The sequence below is a fragment of the Rhinolophus sinicus genome, chromosome 15 (assembly GCF_057876585.1).
Source record: "Rhinolophus sinicus isolate RSI-liver-muscle chromosome 15, RSI-T2T, whole genome shotgun sequence".
Lineage (NCBI taxonomy): Eukaryota > Metazoa > Chordata > Mammalia > Chiroptera > Rhinolophidae > Rhinolophus > Rhinolophus sinicus.
In genome coordinates, this window is record NC_142515.1 from 65,160,826 (window position 1) to 65,188,357 (window position 27,532).

General features: G+C 45.0%; 1 protein-coding gene and 1 pseudogene across 1 annotated transcript in view; both read right to left on the reverse strand.

Annotated features, from left to right (window-relative positions):
- Positions 1–26,727, reverse strand: part of ALOX5 (arachidonate 5-lipoxygenase) — a 47,229-nt gene extending 20,502 nt beyond the window's left edge. Inside the window, exons 1-4 of the mRNA XM_074337298.2 lie at positions 26,474–26,727; positions 19,904–20,102; positions 14,041–14,122; positions 3,514–3,636 (exon numbers count right to left, since the gene is read on the reverse strand). Coding sequence (XP_074193399.1) covers positions 3,514–3,636; positions 14,041–14,122; positions 19,904–20,102; positions 26,474–26,623 — 554 coding nt within the window. The 5' untranslated portion in view covers positions 26,624–26,727. The remainder of the gene's footprint in view (positions 1–3,513; positions 3,637–14,040; positions 14,123–19,903; positions 20,103–26,473) is intronic.
- LOC109433781 (UMP-CMP kinase pseudogene) lies at positions 17,970–18,866 on the reverse strand (annotated as a pseudogene).
- Positions 26,728–27,532: the final 805 nt, after the last annotated feature.

Here is a 27,532-nt window from a genome sequence, read left to right on the forward strand (position 1 = left end):
CCTGCTGACTCCTCTTCATGCCTCTCCTCTATGTCCCCCAAAAGTTCTCACCCAGGATACTGGTGACCTCTGAGTGGGTGCATCTGAAGGGCCCTAAACACCCCTGATCTCTCTGAAGCATCTGACAACCACCCCTTTTCTTCTTGACACGAAAATGCAGAATGCTGAGCCCCCTGGACCTTGTCCCTGCTTCAGACCCCCCTGGTTCTGCCCCGCCTTCTCCCCAGGTAAAGGCTGGGCTCCTTGTCCCCTCCCTGCCTTGGCAGCCTCAGTCCCGATTCCCTCCACGTGTCCCAACACCGGTCCTCCTGGATCACCAAGGTTGTCACTGCCCAGAACGCCATCCCCTCTGCACCTCCCATCAGTGCGGTGAACTCCTATGAATCTTCGAAACCCAGGTGAGGCTTCTGTCTTAGAAAGAGACGCTGTCCCGCAACAGCGTTCCCTCCTGTTTCCCCCAGTGCTCTTTCCTAAGGAACATCTACCACGTGCTATTGTGATGAGCTCGCCACACTCTGTCCCCACTGGACTGTGAGCTGCTTGGAGCTGGGGCCCAGGGTCCACTTTGCATACAGCTCAGGTCCCCACTCACCAGGAGCTCATTAAGCATTTGTCAGAAGAGGAGGGGCAGGTAGCTTCCTCCTCCAGGCCTGCCCCCCCGGGGGTGGAGGAGGCCCAGAAGAGCTAGCAAACAGGCAGGGACAGCACTGAGAAGGCAGCAACCTGGGGGGCCTTGTTTTTTGGGTTCAGGACTAAGGCGAAAGTCCTCCTGAGTACTCAGAATGGAGATACTAGAGGGCACTCACCGTCAGCGTGCCAGATGCCACCAGGGGGACACTGCATACGTGAGTTCATTTAAATCTCATGACGCTTCTAGCAGCTAGGTATGATTGGCCTCATTATCAGAAGGAAATTTAGGGTCAGAAGACTTAACTCTCCCAAAATGGCGCAGCTAGGGCCTGAATCAACTCCAGCTGGCCAGGCTTTAAATAAGGAACCTTTCGCTTTTAAAGGGTAATTACAGATGAGTTGATAATTGTTGCCAATTTGAATAGATTTTTTCCCCCAGGAAAGCAACGGGGTAACCTGGTCCTGCGAGTGTGGTCCAAGGACTAGCAGCATCAGTGTCAGCTGGGGATCGTTCTTGGCGCGTAGACTCCTACCCCATGGGGACACACTGATCAGAACCTGTGGCCCGGTTTTCCACAGTGGCCCACTTGCACAGGAGTGTCTGAGGGATGCTGTCTGGACCCAGGTTTCCTCACTGGGAAGCCGACTTCTTGTCCTCAGCTAGGATGGCGTGGTGCAGTGCCCAGGACAAGCCCAGCTGCCCTGAGATGGGCCCACAAAACACAACCATGTTAGGTTAAACCTGCACCGTCCTTTACTGAGTTTGTGTCAATGCAGGAATCAGCATTTTCTCTTTCTGTCCCAGGGCAGGCTTAAGGCTGGTGTGGTGGAGGGGTGCCGTAAGAAGAAAAGGCAGATTGCTGGGACCTGAACAGTCCTGGAGCCAGCCATACTGTCGGCACTCCATAAATGCCAGCTGGGCTACACTGAAGAGCAGAGAAGGGTGCAGGAAGAGAGGAAAATGCAAGGGGGGAATCGCGAATTCACCTTTAACCCCAGTTCCCCACAGGAGCACTGAGGGATGCCTGCGACCCTCTGAGGAACCCCGAGAGCACCATCAAGGGATGTCTTCATGTCAGCGTTTCTCAGGCTGCTACAGTCCTTTAGCAGGGTTTCTCGGTGTGGGCCCCAGACCAGCTGCATCCAAACCCCTGGACTTTGTTAGAAATGCAGATTCTCAGGCCCCACCTCTGGCCCCCTGAATCAGACACTTGAGGGGCGGGTCCAGAAATCCAGGTTTTAACAAGCCTCCAGGGGAGTGTGACCCAAGCCATAGTCTGAGAACCACTGCTGAAGAGGCTGCTGTACTTTCCAATTTAATCTGACCCCCTTTTAGGGAAACACTACTTTGTGCTTTGTGTTAACTCATTCTATGACTAAGTTTTTCTTAGTTTCAGGTGTACAAACAACACAGTGATTAGATGTTTGTGCACCTCACAGAGTGATCACCCCAATAACGTCTAGAGCTAATCTGACATTGTACATGTAGTTACTACAACACTATTGACTATATTCCCTATGCTGTACTTTACATCCCTGTGACTATTTTTTAAATTATACTTGACACTCAACATTTTTTATATTAGTTTCAGGTGTACAGCATAGAGGCTAGACATTTTATATGGTTTATGAAGTGATCCCCTGATAAGTCTAGTACCCACCTGACACCATGCACAGTTATTACAACATTATTGACTATATTACCTGTGCTGTACTTTACATCCCCATGATTGTTTTGTGACTACTAATTTGTATTTCTTAATCCCTTCACTTTTCTCACCCAGTGCCTCAACCCCCCTCCAATGTTTCTTCTCTGTACCTATGAGTCTAGGACCCATTTTTAACAAGAAAAAAATGCTAGTTTCATAAATATAATTTTAAAAATTCCAGGTTTGTCTAACTTTTAGGTGGAATTTTTCCCCCTACATTTTCCCAACAAATTTCTTTTCCAGTGGGACAGAGCTCTGATTTGATAATAAAATTCAATACAAGTGAAGAGGGTTGATATACAGACATACAGGCATCAGTTAGAAGGAGACTACTTTCACAATTTCCAAGAAGATCAGGGACATTTGGGGTAACAGTTGTGAAGTTAAGGGGGAGAACCCTACTTTGTGTGAATGCTTTGGTGATGTTGAGCCAACCTGCTTCTGAACTGGAGCGACAATAAGAGGGGGTGGAGGTGGGGTCTTCTTCCCTTACAAACTCACGGCTTTTGAAAAACTAAAGCCAAGAGAACGAGCTTCCTCAGCTTCCCTCCTCTCCACCCCTCATCTTACCCACTCTTGGGCATCTAGCCTCTGAGGGCCCCACCCCTCAACCACAGAGAGGGAGCACAGAACTCTGGTCTCTGCCATTCAGAAGCAGGAGCCTTGGGCAAGGTATTTGACTTCCTTATTCCCCGGGTTTCTCAGCTGAAAATGGGGATAATGACCGCCTACCTCATGGGTTGTTGTGAGGTATGAACGGTGACAGGTCGTGCACGCCAGGGACCAGCGAGGCACAGCAGCCATTATTAGCGCAGAGCCCTGCCATCTGGGTGACAGCCTGGACGCTGTCTACCCTTGCGTTGGCCATGAGGGATTGAGATGTGGGTGGAAATGAGACATTCCAACTAAAGATCTCCATTTGGGGCTGAAACACAGCTATGTTTTGTGTCCTCCAGGCTGTAACTTTGTTTAGATACAGGATATCCTGTGATTATGCATTGGGAATCCACTCTACAGCCAAGATATAATCAAATGCATTAGGGAAGAGGTGCTTGACAGAGCCGCCCCCCAGCCCCAGTCCCCGCCCCAGGCCCCCACAAGGAAAGGAGAGTCCCACTCCCAGCCCTGGCCACTGGAGGAGCTGCTCAGTGTCTTCGAGTTGCCATAAACTTACGCTTTGGAGTAGTTCAGAACGAAGTCCACACCTTTCTCACTATCAAACTGGATATCGCGAGGTAAGTCCCTGTGGCACTTGGCATCGATACTCAAGGGGAAGCCAGGGTTCCATTCCATCCATCTGAGCATGAAAAAGAAGAACAAAACTGGGTGAATGCCTCTAGGTGGGGACCCTCAGGCTGAAGGCTGCCTGTGTGGTCTGAGGGTGTGCTTGCCATCTGGTCAACACGTTACAGCTGCGTGTGTGTCCAGCGAGGTACTAGGACCCTTCCCGAGGTCGGGCGGCCACCCACTTTGCTGTTCCCTGAGCATCGCAGTGGGGGGGCCTGTGGCTCCCTGATCCTGACGCTGGGCTTACAACACAGAGGTAGCGGATGGTAGGTGTGCACCAGTGTGTAAAAAGGAATCGAGAAAGGCAGTGTCAGAAGACCTCATTTATTTGAGGCGACATTCAATAGCAATGTCTCCCAACATTCTCCCCAGCACAGAACTGCCCTGCAGGTCACCGGAGTTAGACTTGGTTAAGGCTGCCCCACCACGTCTGACCTGGACAGCCACTGTCCCACCATCTGGTCAGTGCACCGTGAACTGCATGTGGTGGTCAGGGGAAAGGGGACAGTTGTTATACCTGTGTAGTAGGGTGCACAAGGCCGCAGGGTGTCTGAGTGAGGCCCCTGCTCCACCAGGCACAGACAGCTGCCAATAACAGGTTTAGAGATTGTTACAATCCAAATAGCTCCCCCTAAAGGCAGGCCATACGCTCCATCCTGCCAAAATAATTAGATCCTAGTCCCTTGAAACTTAACCCGCAGCATTGGACATTAGTATTTTGTTTTTCAAATTTTACTTTTCTTTTTGTTTATTAAAAAAACAAAACGAAACAAACTCTGTCAGTTTCTTAGCGCAAGGAGAATGATCTAGTATTTGTTTAAAAACCAAAATTTACATTCTGATATTTCAGCTTTTGCATTTATATTCTTTTTTTTTTTTTAATTAAATTTATTGGGGTGACAATTGTTAGTAAAATTACATAGATTTCAGGTGTACAATTCTGTATTACATCATCTATAAATCCCATTGTGTGTTCATCACCCAGAGTCAGTTCTCCTTCCATCACCATATATTTGATCCCCCTTACCCTCATCTCCCACCCCCCACCCCCCGCCAACGTTACCCTCTGGCAACCACTAAACTATTGTCTGTGTCTATGAGTTTCTGTTTCTCATTTGTTTGTCTTGTTCTTTTGTTGTTTTTGGTTTATATACCACATATCAGTGAAATCACATGGTTCTGCATTTATATTCTTAAATTTGATCTTTCTTCTGAGAGGAAAGTAAAACATTGAGATTTTTGGTCATTAAAATATCTTGCGTCCCTGCATCCTCATGTTCATTGCAGTACTATTTACAATAGCCAAACATGGAAACAACCTAAGTGTCCAACAACAGACGACTGGAAAAAGAAGTTGTGTCACATATACACAATGGACTATTACTTGACCATGAAAAAAGAATGAAATCTTACCATTTGCAACAACATGAATGAACCTACAGGGCATTATGCTAAGTGAAATAAGTCAGGCAGAGAAAGATAAATAACAAATGATTTCACTTACATGTGGAACTTAAAAAACAAAATAAACAAAACAGAAACAAACCCAAAGATACAGAGAACAAATTGATGATTGCTAGGTGGGAGGAAGCTTGGGGGCCTGGGTGAAAAAGGTGAAGGGATTAAGAAGTACAAATTGGTAGTTACAAAATAGTCATGGGATGTAAAGTACAGCATAGGGAATATAGTCAATAATATGGTAATAACTATGTACAGTGCCAGCTGGGTCCTAGACTAGTCAGGGGGATCATTTCTTAAATTATACAAATATCTAACCACTATGCTGTACACCTGAAATTAACATAAAGTAATATTGAATGTCAACTGTAATTGGAAAATTAAAAATTTTTTTTAAAAAGTCTCGAGTCCCTTTAATATTATCTTGTGGTTTTACTGTCACAAAAATCCCCACTGTTTCTCGTGGCATTCTGTTGGCCCAGTAAGCCTCTCAGTAGGACCATAAGAGGTGATCACTGTTAGAGCAAACACATTTTGGAAACCATTTTCTGTTGCATAGCACCTTACATTTCTCAACTTTCTGAGTATATGCTAGGCAGGAAAAAAAAAAAGAGAAAAGGCAGATCTAGATATATACTGATTAATTTTTAAATATCAGAGGTGTGTGTGTGTGTGTGTGTGTGTGTGTGTGAGGGGGCGGGGTGGGGAATGAAGGGAGAGAGAGAAGAGAGATATGCCCCCACAAGTTCACAAACTTCTGAGAGAAGAAAAATAATCAAACTATCATTAAGTTTTTCGTTTGTAACATTGAAAATAGGAAGAGAGTGTCAAGTGTTTACAGACTTGTTTTTTAGATCATCATCTAAGTCTCTTATGTCAAGTCAAATAATTGGCGAGGTCAGGAGAATTTTTTTGTGGGGGGCGGTGTTGGGGATAAGCACATACCCTTTCTGAGGAAACTAAATGAACAAGTTCATCAAGACAAAAATGAAATTAGGATGAACCATTAAGTTCCTAAATATAGTAGAGAGTGTTCATCTGAAAACAATAGCAAGTATAATTTTAAATAAACAAAAATATCAAAGCCATTTTCTCAAAAATCAGGACGCAGAGAGGATGTTCATCACTGCTACTATTACTTGTTTGGGAATTCCAGCCACTCAATAAGAAAAAAATATCCGTAGTGTAAATAATGGGTAATAAGAGACAAAATTATCATCATTTAAATAATATGATCAAATAACTAGGTAACTAAAAAGACTCACTGACTAGATTAAATGATGTAGCTTAACAACCACAACACTATACGTTGCTCTGGCTGCGTGCATGCGAGTCCCACAGAGTTACGGTAAGTCACGGTGAGAGAACACGGGTTGTGGGTGACGACCTGTGTTGGCTTCTCCGTCTCTCTGCCTGGCTGACTGAGTCATGAGGGTCAGCTGGACTCACCAGCTTTCTGGCAAATTAGAGACTAGTTTTACTTGTTACTTTACTTCCAAACTCTAATCTGGAAGCTTGAGAGTTTTTATGAAAGAGGAACTCTGAGATTATGCAGACGGTGCAAAGCCCAGTGTTTCCTGAACGGAAGCAGAGGAGGGTGTGTGAAAAGAGCAAATTAGTAGGAGGAAGAAAAAATGATGATTAGACCTATGAAAGGGGTAAACTGTCTCACCAGAAAACCTCTCTGACCCATCTCCTAGACCCTGCCAAAGCCCCACTCATGTGAAAACACCACTGAATCCACCTCTCCCTGGTAAAGGGCTGTTTCCCAAAAGGTGTTCCATAGAGCACTTGTTCTGCAGGATGCTAAGAGTCATAGGTCAAATTCTCTTGGGAAACACTGGGTTAAAAAGAAATTAACCATGGTCCATTACCACAGAACTTCCCAGAATCCTTAGTGCTTATGGGCATTCTGAACCTCCAGGAGGGAGATGTGATAAACAGTTTCCCAAAGTTGTTTTACCATAGGACATTTTTCCAGGGAAAAAGTTTTGGGACCAGTGCTCCAGGGCACACTTTGGAAACTACTGGATTAAGAAAAATGCTTGTAAAACTAATTTATCTATCAGTCATTAACATCTTAGTCTGAACTAGTATGGACTGGCTAAGACCTGCTGTCCATTCCCCTAACAGGACACAACTAGCCTGATTCTCTGGGAGCTGTTTGGTTTGATATCACTACAATCTAGGACTCCTTCCTTCCCCAGAGACAGAAGCAGGTGGGGAGCCCACTATAGGGGGCTTTGCCACAGGTGGCTGAAGGGAGGAAAACCAAGAAAGGAGTGTACAAATAATCACCCTTTCAGATGGGGATGGATGGTGCAGAGCTCTTGGACCATGCCTTGTCTATCGTACCAAGTACAAACGTCTCAAAAAACATTTATGGTATCTGAGCTGAGAGGCTTACACACAAATATTCTAAAACAAATCACAATTTCATAAATCCCTAACATTACCCACAGTATAATCAGATTACTCTCCTCCATCTGGTATAAACACAAAAGTTTTATTTAAAAATTTTATTATGAAATAGAATATATAAATACAGAGGGTGCCAAAAAGATGTATATGCATTTTAAGAGATGTTATCTATGTGGCAGCAGTTCGCCATAATCAGAAGTGTCTGGATGCTGATGGCAACAACTTTGAGCACTTCTCGTAACTGCAGAAGTCAAACCTGACTATATATTGAATATTACAATTTTAATACAGGTTTTTTCTTTCTTAAAATGTGTCTACATTTTTTGGTACCCTCTGTATATGTATGTATGTATATGTATGTATGCACACACACACTCACACCTGCAGAAAAATGTACAAAACATCTGTATAACCAACATGGAAATCAAGAATCAGAACATTGTTGGTACCGTGAAACCTCCTTCTCACTTAACCTCACAATCACCATCCTCCCTTTTATTTTTTCACTTTCTTGCTATTGTTTATTATTCCATGGCTATACAGCTTTCCCTAAACAATGCAATTCCAAATGTTATGGAGTGGCCAGACTTGTGTCTGGCTTCTATTCCACACTGTAGTTGTGAGGTTCGTCCACGCTGCTCAGTGCAGCAGCTGTTTGTTGATTTTCTTTGCAGGGTAGAATGATCACAGTTTATGTATCTGTTCTATTGTTGGTGGACACGGGTGGTTTCCATTTTTCATGTCTCATAAATGATGCTGTGGCAAACATCTGTGTACATGTATCCAGTACACAGGCACACGGATTTGGTCCAGGAACAGAATGTCTGGGTCATAGATTATATGTAGCTTCAAGTTTATTAGATATTGAAAAATTGTTTTCTTCAAGGGATGTATCAATTTATACTCCTGCCTGCAGCTCAGGAGCCGCCCCCACCTTAATGGCGTTCTTTAACACTTGGGTCTTGTCAAGTTTCAGTTTTGCCCATGTGGTGTGTGTGTGTGTTTGTATGTGTGTGTTAATGTAGTAGTGCTTTAATTAGTACATCTTCATTGTGTGTTACTTCTGATTTTCTTGGTTACAAATGAAGCTGAGCACCTTTTCTGGGTATTTGCTCCTCATTTTATGCAGCGACTGCTCGAATCTCTTGAGTATTTTTCTACTGAATTGACAACCCTCTTCTTATAGATTTGTTGGGGTCCTGTGTATGCCATGTTTCCCCGAAAATAAGACTGGGTTTTATATTAAGTTTTGCTCCAAAAGACGCATTAGGACTTATGTTCAGGGGATGTCCTCCTGAAAAATCATGCTAGGGCTTCTTTTCTGGTTAGGTCTTATTTTCAGGGAAACAGTATTAGGGATCATAAATCTTGTCCATCACTCTGTGAATTGTCTCCTCCCCCTCCTTGTGATGTCTTTCAGTGAACAGAAGTCCCTCAGCGTCGGGTAGGGGAACTTAATCTTTCCTGTAAGGTTAGTGCATCTTGAGTCTTCTTTGAAAAATCTTTTGTCCTTAAGGCCATGAAGAATAATCTATAGCCTAAATGTTTTGTAGCTTTGCCTTTAACATTGAAGCCCATTCAACCCCAACCTGAGTTTTCTGAACGACATGATATAGAATCCAAGTTCTCCCCCTCCTCGCTTCCCGGTCTGTGCCCAATAGCCCCGGCTCTTCTCCTCATGCGCCCTCTGCATACATCAAGTATCCATGTGTGTATGTCCCTGTTTCTCATTTTTTTCATTCTGTTTCATGGATATATACGTTTTTATGGGAAGAGGATAGACTTAAAGGCAGTTCTGAGGCTGGCGCAACCAGTGGTTTCAGTAGGGGTTTGTCCTGCATTGGACCCCACTGGGACCCTGAGAGTGGAGCAAGGATAAAGAGCTAAGAGATGAGAGACACCTTTACAAATGAAAAAGTTAAAAAACAAAAAAGATGCTACCTTCCTATGGTAAAAATTAGTGAAATGGGTACCCGTACACTGCTTGTGAAAACTGGTTAAAGATTTTTGAAGAGAGATGTGCCAGTACATATTAATAACTTACACTGTTTGCTTTAGTACTTTCATTTTTGGGCACCTACCGTATGGAGATACTTACAAAGGCACAGAAAGTTCCACACAAAGGTTTCTCACATTGTTTATAAGAATAAAAAACTGGAAACCTCCAAAATGTCCAGTCAGACTGGTGTTTAAGTAAATGATGGTGCATCCATATAATGGAATATTATATAAAACCCAGGATAATGTTTGTGGTGAGATTTTTTTAAATGTGGGGAAATGTTTCTGTTACACCTCTAAGAGAGAGAGAAAAAAAGATGTCAAGTCATATACAGAGGGTGCCAAAAAAATGTACACACATTTTAAGAAAGGAAACAACTGTATTGAAAATGTAATGCTCAATATACACCGATTACAAAAGATGAATACAAGTCATGTGTATAAGTATACATTTTTTGGCACCCTCAGTATAGAGTACCATCCCAAATAAGTGAAAGGAGATGAATTACAGGTATTTTTCTGCTTCTACATTATTCCCCTTCCTTTGCTTTGCTGGATTGAAAAACCCTGACATATTACAGATTCCTTATAAGCAGTTAAACTAGAGATGACTAGGTAGAAAAGAGTAACAGTCATTGCTCTCCCAAAGCCCCTCCACAACCCAGGAAACCATGCTGACCATTTAGTACGATTCCTTTCACTCCTTTCTCTTGGAAGGAAACTCAAATGTATGAAATGAAATTAAAAAGAAAAAAGCTCTGCTATGGACATAAACAGGTGTGGGCTGGGGAAACCTGGAGGATAAAAGCTCCATTTGCTCAAAACCCCACAATGACCGCTCAAACCCATTTAGGGGCTGAATACAGCCTACTGGCCACCAGGTTCCATATGAGCACTCAAGATCATGTGTTAGAAGCACCTGTTTATTATTTTTAAACAGTTTTATTGAGATATAATTTATATACCATAAAATTCACTCCTCAAAATTAATCAAAAGGTTTTTAATATATTTACAGAGTTGTGCATCCATCACCATAATCTAATTTTGGAATATTTTCATCCCAAATAGAAACCTTGTACCATTAATAGCCACTCCCCATTCCCCAACTCCAACTTCTAGCCCTAGGCAACCCCTAATCTACCAATCTCTGTCGGTAGATTTGCCTATTCGGACATTTCACATCAATAGAATCATACAATATGTGTTCTTTTGTAAATGACCTTTTCTCATTTAGCAAAATGTTTTGAGGTTTAGCATGTATCTACAGTTCATTACTTTTTAATGCCAAATAATATTGCATTGTATGGATAGACATTTTGTTTATCCACTCATCAGTTAATGGAATTTTGGTTCTTTCCATTTTGGGGTTATTATGAATATTATTGCTATAAATGTTTGTGTACCATTGTGTGTGTGTGTGTGTGTGTGTGTGTGTGTGTGTGTAGAAATACGTTTTCATTACTCTGGGTAGACACCTAGGAGCAGAATTGCTAGGTCATATGGTAATTCTGTTAAAGATTTTTGAGGAGCTGCTAAACTGTTGTGCAAAGTGGCTGCATCGTTTTCCATTCCCACCAGCAGTGTGTGAGTTTCTCCACATCCTTGGCAGCACGTGGTATTATCTGTCTTTTTTATTCTATCGATCCTAGTGCATGTGAAGTGGTATCTCATGGTGCTTCCAATTTACACTTTCCTGATGACTAATAGTGTTGAGCATCTTTTCATGTGCTTATTGGCCATTCATACATTTTCTCGGGAGAAGTGTTTATTCATTCCTTTTTATGGCCGAAATATCATATATTCCATTATACAGAAACACCACTGACATTCATCAGTTATTGGACATTTGGGTTGTATTCATCTTTTGGCAATTATGAATAATGCTGCTATAAACATTCATGTGCAAGTTTTTGTGTGGACATATGTTTTCATTTTTCTTGGGTATATGTCTAGGTGTGGGATTGCTGGATCACATGATAACTCTCTAATAGCCTGAGGAACTACCAGACTGTTTCCCAAAGCAGCTGCACCATTTCACATTTCCACCAGCAGTGTACGAGGTTCTGAATTCTCCACATCCTTGCCAACACTTGTCATTTTATTCCATTCTGTGGGTTGGCTTTTCGTTTTCTTGAGGGTATCCTTTGAAGCATAAAAGTTTTAAAGTTTGATGACATCAATTTGTCTATTTTTCTTTTGTTGCTTATGCTTTTGTTGTCATATCTAAAAATCCTTTGCCAAATCCAAGTTCTGAAGGTTTACCCATGTTTTCTTCAAAGTTTTATAGTTTTAGCTCTTTCATTAGGTATTTTATCCATTTTAAGTTAATTTATGTATGTGGTATGAGGTAAGAGTCCAACTTTATTCTTTTACATGTGGCTATTCAGTTGTTTCATTTGTTGAAAAGACTAGACTTCCTCCAATGAATTTTTTTACTACCTCTGTTGAAAATTTATTGACCATAAATATAAGGGCTTATTTCTGGACTCTCAATAATATTTCGTTGATCTATACAATGTCTATCCTTATGTCAGTATCGCTTTGTTTCGATTACTGCTGCGGTATAATAATTTTGATACTGAGAAGTATGAGTCCTTCAACTTTGTTTTCTTTTTTCAAGATTGTTTTGACTATTCTAGGTTACTTGCATTTTAATATGAATTTTAGGATCTGCTGGTAAATTTCTGCAAAAAAGTTGGCTGGGATTTTGATACGGATTGTGTTGAATTTATACATCACTTTGGGAAGTATTGCCATTTAAACAGTACTAAGTCCTCTGGCCCATGAACATGAGATGACTTTCATCTTGTTTGGATCTTCTTTAATTACCTTCAACAGTGTTTTGTAGTTTATGTTGTACAAATCTTGGATTTCTTTTGTTAAATTTATTCATAAATATTTTATTCCTTTTGATGCTAAATTGAATTGTTTTTTATTTTCATTTCCAGATTGTTGATTACTACCATATAGAAAAACAACTGAATTTTGTAAATTATCTTTTATCCTGCAACCTTGCTGGTTTATTAGTTCCAATAGTTTTTTGGTGACTTCCTTAGAATTTTCTATATATGAGATCATGTCATCTGTGAATGGCAATAGTTTTATTTATTTATTTTTTGTTTATTTTTTTTATTTGGGAGACATTTATTTACTTTCCCATATCACCATTCATTGATAAATCTTCCATCTCCTCAGGAAAACAGCACTATTGAGTGACTGTTACATCCTATGGAGAACTTCGATCTTTGGTCACAGCGTTAAGAATTCCTGGTTTTGATCCCATGATTATTTATTGTTCTTTAATGTGGCTTCCTTTTTATTTCTCTTACCTAACTGCCCTGGCTAGTCCTTCCAGCACGATGTTGAATAGAAGTGGTAAAAGCTGACATCCTTATCTTGTTCCCAGGTGTTAGGAGGAAAGCATGCAATCTTTCCCCATTAAGTATGATGTGAATTGTGAGTTTTCTGTAGATGCCCTTTATCAGGTTGAAAGAGTTCCCTTTAATTCCTTTTTTTTTTTTTTTATCACAAAAGGGTATTGGATTTTGTTAAATGCTTTCTTGTGTGTCTATTGATATGATCATGTTTCCTTGTTCTTTACTCTATTGACAGGTATATTACATTAATTGATTTTTGGACGTTAAACCAGCCTTGCATATTTGGGATAAATCCTACCTGGCCATATTATATAATGCCTTTTATGTGCTGCTGAGCTTGGTTTGCTAGCATTTTATTGAAAATGTTTGCATTTATATTCCTAAGAGATATTGGTGTATAGTTTTCTTTTTTAATGATGTCTTTGACTGGCTTTGGTATAATACTGGTCTCACACAATGAGTTAAGACTTGTTCCCTCCCCTTCTATTTTTTGTAAGATTGGGATTAATTCTTTAAATGCTTGGTAGAATTCGCCAGAGGAGCCATCTGGGCCTGGGCTTTTCTTTGTGGGAAGTTTTAAGATTACTAATTCAGTCTCGTTGCTTGTGATTGTTCTATTCAGATTATTTTGTCTTCAGTCAGTTATGAGTCAATCTTTCTAGAAATCTGTCCATTTCATCTAAGTTATCTAATGGTTTAGTATATAGTAGTTCATAGTATTCTCTTTTGTTCATTTTAATTTCTGTGAGTTGGTATTGATGTTCTCTCTCTTATTTCTAATTTTAATAATTTGTGTCCTCTCTTTTCTCTGTTGGCTAGAGATTTGTCAATTTTGTTCTGTATTGTGTATCACTTTTATAAGCAAATTATTATCAGAAGACATAAAAAGTGAGGGGTAATCCCTGCAATAAATGATGGGATACACCAAGATAAATTCAAACTTTTGCTGCCCCATTTCTCCTAAATGCCAACATAGTTGATCCCAAAGTTTTCCCATAACTCCCCTTACCATCTCTGCCTGGAGGGGTGGTCAGATGGAGCTTCTGGACCACAGGGAGCTGGTGCCTTGGTCATCGCTTATCAACAGTGACAGGCCAGAAGCTGTGGGCAGGGAAAAAAACATGGACCCGTGGCCACGTGGCCTGATGTCATCACTCACCTATATTGTTTTTGCCGTGTTTCCAGTTCTTTACATCTGTGCTGCTTGAGAATGTGAATTTGGTCATCGCGGGCCAACTTTGCTGTGAGGAAAGGACACATGTGAGAAGAGCCTCAGGAAGAAGGATAACAATGTCCAACACTTAGGTTTCCCTCAGACACGCTGCCTATGCCAAGTGCTTTACATACATCATTTTATGTAAGCCTCAGAACACTCTACTATTTGTTATCAAATGGCCCTCAGGGACGTTGAATGGCTTTGCCCTTGAATTTCACTGAAGGTCATACACCCAATGAATGGATTTTCAACACAAGACTCAAATCCCATGTTCTCAGTCACTCCTTTTATGCAAGACAAATCTAGTTCCTCCACCCCACCCCACCCCACCTGCTCACTCAGCAGCCTGGGGACCCTGCACCTCGGCTGAAAATTTCCAGATGCATGAGTCAGGCGTGGTTCTCATCAGGCTTTACTGGGACCAGACAATGATTCACTGCCTCCCTCCTGCAGGGACAGGGTGTGTCCACCTCTGGCCAGCAAGTAGATTTCCACCTGGGGGCTCTAACCTTCTGCTCAGCCCCCAGGACACTGCGTCTGTCAAGAATCCTGGGCCCCTAGTGCAGAGCTGCCATTCCTCTCTTTATAGTCCTTGGTGGATTTATTTAAACCACGGCAGAGTACTTCACTGCTGTTCCCCCTGCAATTCTCATGCAGAGCAAAAATGACAGCTGACTAAGGCTTCCCTGTTGCCTAAGAGAGCAGCAGAGACTCACGGCTCTTGTGTTTCAAAGTGCAATTGGCTGCTTCCTGGATAAATGTGTAACTTAAGATCCAACATACAGAACCCGACACTGTCCAGTTCCCTGTGGTGCCCACACAGAGGACTGAGAATGTAGCTTAATTTGAAAATAGTATGTAGTGTCCTAGTGTGTGGGCTTTAGAAGAGACACACCTGGGTTTGGGTGTCGACTTGGGATCTGTCACTCACAGCTGTGTGACCTGTAGCAAGTTGCTTTGGCTTCCTTACAGCTGAAATGGAGATAATAATGCCTATTTCTAGGGTTATGGTGGGGAGCTAGTGAGAGAATGCAATAAAGCATTCCATAGCGTTTGGCACCCAGTAACTGCCCAATAAATGGGAACAGTGGTTATTGTCCTAATAATCGTAATAGACTTGAGCCTTTTCTTCCTCCCTCTGAGCCGGGGCTTCAAAAGCATCTCATCTCTCGTTTCAGGAGAGGGGCAGGTGACTAAGGGCAGGGGTGGGAGGGGTGGGATCATGATTACCCTTTACACTATTGTTTAAGACAAAGCCTGTGAACACGGTTAAGGGAGCCTGAGTGGCAGGAATTCCAGAGCTTCTCTTGAAAAGCGGCCTAGAATAGTGCTTCTCCAGCTCTCTGTGGTAAAGGACCAGTTTTTAAAACCCATTCCTTCACAGACTGATAGTTTTGTAAAATACAATAAAAATGAACTACTGGAAAAATGAAATAAAAGCAAACCAAAGACTTTCAAAATACAAGTGCTGTTCTTATTATCAGATGCAACAGTCATAGAATTATTCTGGCAAGTTGCTCTAAAACTGTTCTGTCTCTCTACTTGCCTCACTGCAGAACAGCCCGCTACAGTTCTTAGCCCACACTCCCGTCGAATGGCCACCACAAGACAGAGTAAATTTTGTGACCTTTTTCCTGATTGAGGTCAGGGGACAAAAGTCCTTTCAGCTCCAGTCATTCAATTCTGAAATATTCTTGGAATTTGGTTTCCTTCCTTCCTTCCTTCCTTCCTTCCTTCCTTCCTTCCTTCCTTCCTTCCTTCCTTCCTTCCTTTTCCACAGTATTAAATTTATTGGGTTTATTTACTAAATAATTCATATATAGCCAACATCACTGAATGAAAATAATGTTGGTTAAGTTTTAAAGAAATAGCAAGGCTTCCACTGGGGTCTTTCAAGAAAGTGAAAAACTTGTTGGTGACTGTATCTTTAACAAATGGAATGACCAAACTAGGGAAGTCAGATGTATCTTAATTAGCTCCTAAACTCAACAATGCCAACATATTTTTCTACTTAAAAAGCAAACAAAAAGCAAAGCTTCATAATTTAGTAATTACTATGTCCCTTGGGTTTTGTTTTCAAATGCCACAGGAAGATATTTAATGAGAGGAAGGAAAGCACCTAATCTCAGCAGTCTTCTTAAAAACTTTAAGTTGAGGTTGCTTTCACAATATCAGTATAAATATTGAGATCCCCATCTGATGGATTTCTTCACTTATGTGAGTAGGAATGAACTTACAATCTTAAAGTCTTTACTCCTGTTTCATACTACAGCTGTTTGATTAAATTACCAGTAAAATCCCTCTGTATTGGCTGGACTGAATCATTAGATAAGAATTCACTGCAATCTCTTCCAAGAAACCAAGCTACTGTCAATACAAATTTTGGTGTCTAATATGTTACAGTACTATGGATACTTTGTTTTCTAATGGCAAATATGTTGAAAATTCATCATTAATACATGAATTTCATAACACACATAGAAATAAATGTATTTATTATAATATAAGACATCCATAAATTGTCCTCATTATTCCCAATGGCTTTAAATATAAAATCTAATTATACAAAGTCAAAATTTCTTGTTCTGATTTAACCCTATAAACCGAAAGTACATGTGGTGAAGATGAGAAACATTTTAATCTCATAAGAACCTGGGATACCACTTTGCACTAGTGATGGCAGAAAAAGATAAGAAGGAAAAAAACATTTTTTTTCCAGAGATTTTAAAAGAAAAAATAGATTTAAGAAAAAATTCCTTTGGACTTTATAGCTTTTTTAAAAAAAATTGTGCCTTTCCATGCTTCAACATCGTGAAAAAAAATTTTACTGAATAAAAGTAGTCAGGAAGGGAATCAAACATTTATAAGATATATTTATTATTTTCTAACCAAAGTGCAATGATTTTTAAAACTTCTTTAATAAATAACTATGAAAAAAATATTCAAGAAAGTAAAATACAAATGGGAAATTTAACCATTAGATTTCTTCTCCTTTATACTAACTTTATATTTAGTCTAGAAAACAAACAAACAAACAAAAAACCCATTTTACCATAAATCTAGCACATGAATTTCAAGGTTCCACTGCTAAGAATTCTGTTAAGATCAGTTTAATCATTAATAACACTACATAATAGAGCATAAGGAACACATGTCATTAGATGTGATCCTTGCCCCTTATCCTTAGATTTGTGTCAGAATAAAGCTGACAATTCTGCCAGATTCTGAACCCCCAGTGCCCCCATTCCAATTCCTGGAAGCAAAGACTATTCCCTGTCACACAATTTTGTACAAGTTGTAGTCAAATGAAGCCTAAGTTTTCTTACCTTTCTATAGGAAATGATCAGTTATTTGATAAATACTAAAACATTTCTAGGAATTCACTTTATGAATTTGTTTACAAAACACGTTGTGCCAAGAACTGACTACACAAGAAGCTTCTTTGGAAATTGGTCCACAAATTCACTTAAGAGGTTGGAAATTTAAAACTTGCAAGAAAAAGAGGAAGTATGGAATTCCTAATCATGACATGTTGTAATTACTAAAGGGATATACACATATATAAAAAGTTTTGCTCAGAGCAGACACAAATTATCAAAGGGATATTCTTTTTGAATAAAAACAAAGAACTAACTAATACTATTCTTTGTTTTATGAGCACCATAGCTAGGATGAAGTTAGACTGAATTCACTGACTACTCCTGTGACAAAAAAACAAAAGATTAAAATAAAATGGAAGATAAAAAGTTTGTCTTATTTTCTAGCCATTAATTGTGATGTAATTATACTTTACAATGTTATAAGCATTGTTCCATTTTATTGTGTTTGATTTTTGATGATCCCCATAACACACTGGTAAAACAAAGTAGACATGTTCTTAAGTATTACTCAAATACATTTTGAGCAATAAGATTATATATATACCTTAAAAAGGGATTGTGATAGCAGCTATGTCAGAGCAATATTCAAGCATGATTTCAAGGATGCTTTCAGGTTTCAAGTTAGCCTTCTTTGTCACAAATTTCCACAACTTCATCAAAAATTTCAACAGGTTTAGAAGCACCTGTTTTCTTGACTTTCCCCATTTCTTCACATAAGTCAATAACCGGTTTTGTTGACTGGAGATAGGTTTGAATTCTCTTTTCCAAGCCATCTCTGTTGTCTTCACTCCCACCACTGCTCTTTCCCCCCTCAAGACATGTTCAATACAGATCTCATTGTTACAACCAAAAACAGAACGACAGATACTTTTGCCTTCTCATCTATGGTCTTGTTCCAACCTTGACGGTTGTCGTGATTTCCTGGAAACCCATCAATCAAGAATTTGTTCTTCTGAGCACTGACAGCCCTGGTCTGATCCATTTTCTGCTTTAACAAATGGATGGTTAGCTCAGCTGGCACAGTCCTTCCATCTTTAATGTACTTTTGAATGGGTTCCACATATTGTGAATCTGGGTTCTTCCTTTCATCAAGTTCTTCTGTAGAAAGGTGTGTGTAGTCAATATTTATCGACGCTTCGGGCGCCCTGAGTCCCCTTGCCGGCGCCAGGACCGCCGAGGACGAACACGACCAACGGCTTCATGAGGCGGTGACAGCAGAGGAAAAGCGGCCGGCGGGTCAGCGGCGGGAAACTAAGGACCAGGAGGTGCAGCCGCCGGCGGCTGCAGTGTCTCAGAAAACCCCGCGCTGGGTCGGACGCTGGTAGGTGACCACAACCAGGCGGGCAGAGGCGCGGGGCGCGGCGGCGAGAGGGGGCGGGCCGAGGGGGGGCCTAGTCGTCGTGCCCTGGAATTTGGTTTCTTAAATTCCGTGTCAGAAACGATGGAGTTTAGGACATCTGGTAGAGAGGAACTGTTTTCCCCTTTGTCTTGGCTTCCTTGGCTAGTTGGGGGTAATAATCATTCTCCTTTTATCTGCCCTGCCGAACTTCTGTGAAGAACAAACGCACTATAGGAAATGCGCTGTAGCTAGGAATTGCCAACCCGTGCCGCTGATAGAAGCAGCTGTCCTCCCCCTCCTCGTTCTAGTGCACGCACAGCATCTGACGGTTTATGTTCCCGTTTAGAGTGTGAGCCAACCGAAGCGCAAGGACTTGAAGTCAGGTAGACTTGCTGAGGCAGGGATGTGACTTATGCTAAAAGGCTGGTGTGCAAGGGGGAGCCGTTCAGAGAGCTAGCAGCCTTGCCTCCGCCCTCGACTTCTCTTCTGTGCCATATCATGCCAGTCGGGTCTCTTAGGAAGAACGGCTTCCTGAGGAACTGCCAGACTGGGGTATGCACATTTGAGGGTCTTGCTTAGCAGGACAGATTTCAGGTTCTTTTCTCTTTCAGCAAAAGGTGGGACTTTAGGTTTAACACCTGGTGACTGTGCAGACCAGGCCTGCCCAGAGCCCCTCTGCATGGGGGGCCCTGGAGCCCAAGCCCCACTAAGGGCAGTGTGGGCCTTTGTCTGACATCTGAAGAGCTGCTCACTTAGGGGTACGCCTCTGGGGTATTTGTTACCAGGGAACCTAGTTACCTCTGACAAAAAGGGGTCATATTCTTCCCCTAGAATGACTGTAACTCAGAGAGGGGACATGGCTGGCTGTGTGCCTGGGGCCTCTCACCCCACGCTCTGAGCCTGGGGCTTTTTAGTACTAGGAGGAAGGTCACACCTCCCGCAGGTGCTTCCAGGCACAGGGCAGTGCCCAACCACTGACTGTGACATTGTTATATTCCCATGGATACAGTTTTCTGAGGAAGGGGAGGCCTGCAAGCCCTCTCCATTCCTGGGAAGCTCATGGAGTGGAAGGATCTAAGCCACTCACCTCGGCCATCTCTCAGGATGATCTCGCCCTCACCGGTGATCCAGCGGTAGCAGGGGAACTCGATGTAATCCCCATAGGGAGTCTTCAGCGTGACATACTTCAGGTACCAGTCGTCATGAAGCCAGTACTTGCGCTTCTCAATTTTGACCAGCTGTATGTCACCCAGTTCATCATCCACTGTCACATCGTAAGAATCAACCTGAGAAGGAGAAAAGGCCAATTAGACCCTCCGAGGTCTCCCGAGTATGTATCACCCTGAATTCATTTAGAGAACATGTCTGCCCAATGCCGGCCTTTGGCAAGGCTGTGTGCTGCACCTGTGTGGTGGCTACGCGACGACCTGTGAGTCTGCAGCTCTTGCTGGTAGATGGAAGGAAGGGTGAAGGGCTGGAGCACTGCACTGGGCCTTGCAAAGACCAGCAGGCTTGTGAAGCCCTAGACTCCATGCTTTTCCAAGGCACTTTCGAAGCCAGATTTCAGCAATCTTTGAGTTTTTTCCTTGGTGGCAGAACCTACAGTTCTCAGCACGCTAATGAAGTGAAGGGAGGGCAGGCATGTTCACTCTGCATGTGACCCCAGGTGTCCCTATTTCCATTCTTCTTCCACCAAAGCTGCCAGCACAGAGGACTTCATAAGGGGAATGGGAAGTGGGGTATTTTCAGCAAACTTCTTGGGTTCTGAGCACAGTGAGCAGATTGCATGTCGTGGTTGCCACAGATGCCAGATGCTTGTGGTTAGAAGGCAGAAGCCTCTTCCTTATGCCCTGTGGTCTGCACCTGGGTCCTGAGGACTGAGGAGCCAGGTATGTGTGTGGAATGATACTTCTCAGTCCCTAACATGTGTCCGAGCACATCTGTCCTGCCAGAATGCCTCATCTTTCAGGGTGAAAGAGCCCTCCTGCCCCAGAGCATGTCCTATGGGAGAACAGGGGCCCAAGACGAGGTCACAGAGAACACTGACCCTCAGGGTCTGAGAGACCTGAGGATGGGGCCTGTCTGATTCCTAGGGAGTAGCCATTAGACCCTGGTGCAGAGTTGGGAGAGGAGTCCCAATGGGGGCTGGATGACCTGAGGTGCTGGGAAGAGGGGGAGGAAAGGAAGGATACATCTCTGATTGGGTGGCTTATGGAGGTGGGAAGAGGAGAGGGATCCCTGAGCTGAGGCATCAGTGGGCCAGAGCAGAAGGTTCCGATGGGACAAGAAGCCCACTCTGGGCCCTGCCTGCCACGAGTGGGGGTCTGCAGAGACCTCAGCTCTCATGTTAGGCCAAGGCAGAGATTCCCACAGGAACGGGGGGAGTGCAGTGAGGAAGAGAGAGTGAGGTGAGCCAGGTGTCAGGGCAGCACGGCCAGCCTTAGTGGGTGCCAAAGTGACTGACCCTGGGATTCAGCAAATTGCATCACTGAGGCTCTGTTTCTTCATCTGTCAAGGGGAGATAATGCCTACCTGTCAGGACCATTGAGAAATCCGAATGGCGTGATGCTGGGCTCCTTTCTTCATGGCACAGGCCGCTGGCGGCTGTGTGCATCAGACCACCTAGTCCTCCTTCCTTGACTGCTGGGGGCAGGGGGGGGGGTCACAGGGGAGCAGGCCGCACACTGCCTGTGAGCAGTCATGAGCTAGCATGGGCCCCTTCACTGAGGTCCATCCTGACTACATGCCAAACCGAGTAACTGGAAGTAGATGTGGGAGGAAGCATTGAGCCCATGATCTCAAACTTCTTGGCTCAAACCTGGGAGGGAATTCCTGTGAGGGAAGAGAAGGGGCTGTGAGCCAGAGGGAGAATGGGAGGCACTTTCAGTGCTGGCAGTATAGGCCGAGCAGAGGGAAGTCAGCATGTGGTGAGGCCTGGGTCTGGGCCGGAGGTGGCTGCTGCAGGGGAAGTGGCTTTCTTGTGGCTCTGAAGAGCTAGAGGGGGCTGAGGGTGTCGGGGGTTGATGCCAGGAAGGCTGAGCTGAGGGAGGAGGGAGGCCATTCTAAAGGAAAAGGTTCCATAAGCATCTGGGGTGGCCACTCTCATGGGAGGGAGGATCCCAGCACCTTGGAATGGAAAGGGAAGGGAAATCAGGCTCAGGGAACCTCGTCAGGACTGGAAAGGAAGGGCCAAGTGTCCAGCTGTGGGTGGTGACTGACAAGGAAGAAATGGAACAGCTTCTCAGAGGGAAGGGAGACCACGGTCACCCTTCAGCACACCTGTGGTGCAATCACAGGAGAAAGGGGCCATCCAGGTCCCCCTCTCCCACCTAGCACTGCAGACCTGGCAGAGGGCTTTGGACTATCATCTGGGAGAAACAGACGCAACATGCTATTTGACAGGGTGAAGGACAGACCTCCCATTCTGGCTTGTCTGTGGCTGGCCCTGGCTTCAGGCCCAGAGTTACAGGAAGTGAACGAGGGTCCGAGTAGTTCAGCCTCACCTGAATCAGGACAAAGTCTGGTGGCTGTGACTCTGGCCAAAGGAGCCACTACTGGAGAGTCACAGAGGATAGAGAAAGGCTCTGTGCGTCAAAGCAAATTCAGGTCCCAGGACGGTGCCCAGACCACACGGTGTGCCGATCTTCCTGCCGATCCTCCTCTCCACTGGCCGCTGCTGTTTGTTGTCTGTGTGCCCTGACACATTGAACTCTCATGTCCATTCTGCACAGTGGACACTATCAACAGTGGATGGCCCATAACAGGCCCTCAATAAATACAGGACATGTGCATGGCTGCATGCATGGGTCCCATTTTACTGAGACTCAGAGAGGTCTGGCAGCTACCGTGCCAGTGAGTAATTGTGGCCCCGTGATTAGAATCCACACCTGTGTGACGACCAAAACCAGGTTCCTCCCACCATTCCCCATGGCTTCATGATGGGAAAAGCCCTGGACTGGGAACCAGCGACCTGTCTCTGAGCCTGTGTTCAACCCATTGATGGAGTATGAAGGGGCAACCTGGATGGGGTGGAAACCTTCCTAAGATATGGCACTTGAAGCTGCTCTTGGGAGTTGGTAAGACTTCAGAGGTGAGGTGAGTGGGAGAAGGGTGGGCAAGGCATTTTGGATGCCCAAGTTGGGGACGGGGTGGCTGGAGCACGGAGCTCCTTGGGGCAGAGGGGGCAGGTGCTGTAGTCAGATGCTGGGAAGAGACATGGAACCAGGAAAACATGCGACTCACCAGCCTCGTTTCACAGCAGGGTTACTTTGCTGATTTCACTTGTTGTTCTCAACTCTTTTTTGAATATCTCAGCAAAATGTTAGCTAGCCAGTTTTCATTTGATCTTTATATCAGCATTTTGAGAAAGCTTTCATTTGTCTCTGCCCCAGATCCCTCGCTGGAGAAGGACAGAGGAAAGTCAGGGTGTGGCCCAGCCTAGGATGCCTGTCTTAGAGGGCGCTGATAAGGGGCTGGTGGGGGTGGGAGAGGACAGGAGGAGGGAGAAAAAGGGGTGGACAATGGAGAGACTGAAGCAGAGAGGGGGAAAGTGGGCAGTGGTTAGGGAGGTTGAGGGGGCAGGGAATGGGGGAGCAGGGGAAAATGGGAGATAGAGCAGAAGGGAGAAAGGAGTGCAGAAAAGAAGAGAGAAATGGGGGACTTTGGGGGACTTGGGAAATAGGAAGTAGAGGAAGGAAGAGAAGGAGGAAGAGGAGGCTGAATGTAGGGAAGAGAGGGGACAGAGAGCGAAGACTGGGCAATAGAGATTGAGGGTCAAAGTAAAATGTTTATTCTTTATTCATGTATGCTGAGAAGGAGGTATGCTATTAAAATGTATTCTCCATTAATATAAGAATATTCACTAAATGTATTTAAGAAGTATATGTAGTTGTAATAATTGTTTATACTCAGTGAATATAGTCAAGGACAATTATTAAACATCACTCTATTGCCCTTAGCTTTCCTAACAGTGCTGTCATGGAATGAGAATGGGTCAAGTTAGATTTCCCAGAAATCTTCAGATCTGTTAAAGTCATCCCATCTGACCTGAAATTACGTTAAATTGACAGAGTTAAAGAAACACATCAATTTGTTAAATTTGCCTAGACTTGGACTAGTCTATGGGCTCTTGGGGCCACCAGTCTGGCTTTCCGCAACTGACAGTGGGAAGCCAGTCCAGGGGTGACTGTTTACAGGAGAAGCTCACCTGCAAGGACTCTGCCCCCCAGGCCTGTTCTGAGTCACTATGCAGAACCTGCTGAGAAGAACCAGGCATCTGTGACTTGAGGAAAATCAGTCCTGTCCATCATTTGACTGAATTGCACAAGGAAGAGTGGGGGTATTGACCTGCTAGTGACCAGGAAATGATTGAATTGGTGGCCTGGAAATAGTCTTTACTGTTACTGTTATTAACCATGATGATTGTAACACTTTTTGAGTAAAATGAGATAGCTTTACCTTCTCAGCTAGTATTTCCTCTAAGTTTTCTCCTTCACCTTTACCCAAAAGGGACGGACTGTCCTTAAAGACCATTGGCTGGAGAATGAGGAAGTAGGTCCTGGGCACTGCAAGACAGTGTGGAGTAACTGCATCAACAGGAACTTTCTCAAAAACTGTGTTTTTTCCAGAGCGTTTCAGAGCCGGCTGGGTCCCTGCAGTACAGCAGCCCCTCCCCGCTTGCCCCTTTCACCCCGTGGAAATGGGACATGCAAATCTCTCCTGAAATTTGCTTCTGGGCCTCTCACTGAGGTGTTTAATCACCATGTCATTTGAATGAATTCTCAGGGCTAGGAGGACAGAAGAGAAGGAGGGAAATAAAGAACAGGAGAGTGCTTTCATCCCTCTTCCAAAAATTCATTATGGCCACACCACAGTGTCTCTTCCGGGGAGAAGCCACACGTGGGGTACCGCATGGGACACAGTTAGCACACTGGTGTGTGTGGCGTGTAGAGGGGAACAGGGCCCACTGTGGCCCCCTTATAAAGAGGAAGTATCTGTATCCTCTACTCCTCCCTAGGTGTTGGGGGGGAGCCATGAAATAACAGAAATAAATGAAGGTGCTTCAGAAACAACAGAGGGTGTCATCATCCCAAATGGTGATTCCCAAGCTTTGCCACACCACTGTCCTTGGGACCAGCCTCCTGATCGGGGAAACCGAGTGACAGGAGGTTGTTCTTATACTCACTCCCTAACTCCTCTTGAAGGGGTCTCAAGCCAGGCTAATGTGCTGAACTCAACTGAGTGCCGAGCTGGCTTACAGCCAGGTTCTGAAGCTTTAGGGCAGGAATCAAACCCACCTTGAGTTTGGAATCTGGAAAAGGAGTGGACTTTAGGCTCTACAGACCTCTAACACACTCTATGAATTTTATCCAGGAAGTGTTCAGTTGAGCCATATAAAATTGCTGTTTTGTTTGTCAAACATAATCAACAGTATGAGTAATTTTATATGGTTTGCACTTATAATCAACGAAATGGTGAGAAGACAGCTTTGTGAAGTCTCCATCTTTTTGGTCCAGTTCAGGGGCTGGGGTGGTAGAAGGGAGCACATAGTCCCTGGGCACCTGCAGTGTGTCCAGACTTTCACAAGTCATTTACCGAGCACTTCCTGTGCTTGCCACTGGGCTGGGCACAGCACTAAACCTCAGTGACAACTGTGACCTGCCATGTTCACAAAGAGAGCCACAGGGCTAGATCCATGGCTAGGCCAGCATCTGGAGGCCACCTGTGCATGGCCTCACACAATACCTGGCACCACAAAGAGGTGCCGTAAACATGGGCTCCATTTGCTTCTTGCACTCCCCCAGCTCCGGGGTCTCCAGTGAGGAGGGGCGAGGGGAAGTCCTCCTCCCCCCTCTTCCTGCACTGAGCCCACACCTCAGGTGGAATTCTCCCTGGTGCATACTCTGCTGGTAGCCAGTGACGACTTCCAGATCTGCAAGTCTTCTCCTTGCTTGGGTTCTCTTGTCCCCGCTAAATTCCTCTGGTGATCTGTCCTGAGAATGGAGCTGCTCAGGTGTGGAGACATCTGCTAGTGTCACTCTAGGTCACTAACAGGCCTGGGCTCACCCAGGACTCCTGGACCCTCCTGAAGCCAACTCTTCCATTTTACATTTGGGGTAACTTGGTCCAGAGAGGCAACAGAGTGAGCTAGTGGTCTGGCCCAGATGAAATTCAGGCCTCTGGACCCCCAGACCTACACTTCTCCCACAGCTTGTGGCTGCCCTGACGTGCCCTCTGTGCTTCAGAGAGGGCAAGGCTCATAGTATGACTCCCTCCCCTCACCAGCCGCGGAAGGAGCCCTAGGAAATGGGGCACCAGTAACGCTGCCCACAGCACTTGCCCAGTTAAGGGGCCTCTCAGAACCTTGAGTCCCCATCTGTGAAACAGCAAACCTTGCATCTTCTCCTGCTTCCTGGGGAGAAGAGCCTCATCCTGGAAGCCTCCGTCCCCGACTTCGGGTCCCAGCCGCCCCGACGAGGTCCTGGACGGGTTTCCACCCGGTCCGGGTCTCCAAGAGGGGTTGCTGGACGCCCCCCGACCCCCTCAGCCGAGTTCCGGCAGCCCCATGGTTCCTGGCTCCCCCTGCTCGGTCCCGTCCCCCGACCCGCCCCGACTGGGACCCAGGCGCCCCCAACCCAGTTTGGCCGCGCGCTCTCACCGCGCCGCGCTCGAAGTCGTTGTAGAAGGGCTTGTCCAGCAGGTGCTTCTCGCTGCAGCCCGCGGAGCCCACCAGGCTGAGGTAGATGTAGTCGTCGGTGCCAGCGAACCACTGGCTGCCGGTGGCCACGGTGACGGTGTAAGAGGGCATGGCGGCGGACAGCGAGCGCCACGGCTGTGAGTGCAGTGAGCTCTGCGAGCCTCCGCGCGCGGGTCCCCGCGCGTCTGCACCTAGTCGGGCCGCGCGCCGCTTCCTCCCAGCGCCCCGCCCCGCCCCGCCCGCCCTCCTGCAGCTCCGGCCTCGCGGTGACCGCCTCGGACACCGCCGGAGTCAGCCGCTCCTTATTGGCTTGGCGTCTGTTTCAGCATTCAGGGGACTGGGGCAACCTCAGCTGCCATCCCCTCATCCATCCTTCCGTCCGTCCGTCCGTTCACTCAGTCGCTCATTCACTGTTACCCCTCCTTCCTGCCCCAGCTTCCCCCACTGCCAGGCTCCAGGGATGGGATAGGGTTGGGCTCGGGGACCCCTAGACAACGAGACACACTCGCTGCTCTCACCAAGTTCCCAGCGTGAGTGGGAGGCTGCGCGACCGTTACAATCACCCACGCTGTGTGTTCTGGAGGTGGACAGCAGGAAGAGAAGCCCACCTGGGAAGTCAGGAAGGCTTGCGAGAGGAGCCCACACACGAGCTAACACTGAGGGTGAGCTGAGACTTCCGTCAGAGTTGGCTTCCTTCATAGGCTTCACTGAAAATGTCACTCTGGGCCTGTGCAGGTAGGCACCTAAGTGAGTCAGATGCCAGCAGCGCTCAGGCTATGAGGTTGTCAGTATATAGTGGGAGGAGGGCAGAGAGCGAGAGGGAGGCCAGAACAAGAAAGCCCAAATCGCAACACCTAGGGCTTGTCTGGAGGAAGACAGAGCTTTCAGAGAGGAGGAGCTGAAGAAACTCGGTCAGATTTCAGGGCGGCTGGCTTTGTTCATCGAAAGACAGGCATCCAAAGGATTCTCTGGGAATCAAATTGGACATGAAAGGTTCTGGGCACTGTTGAGATGGGAGCA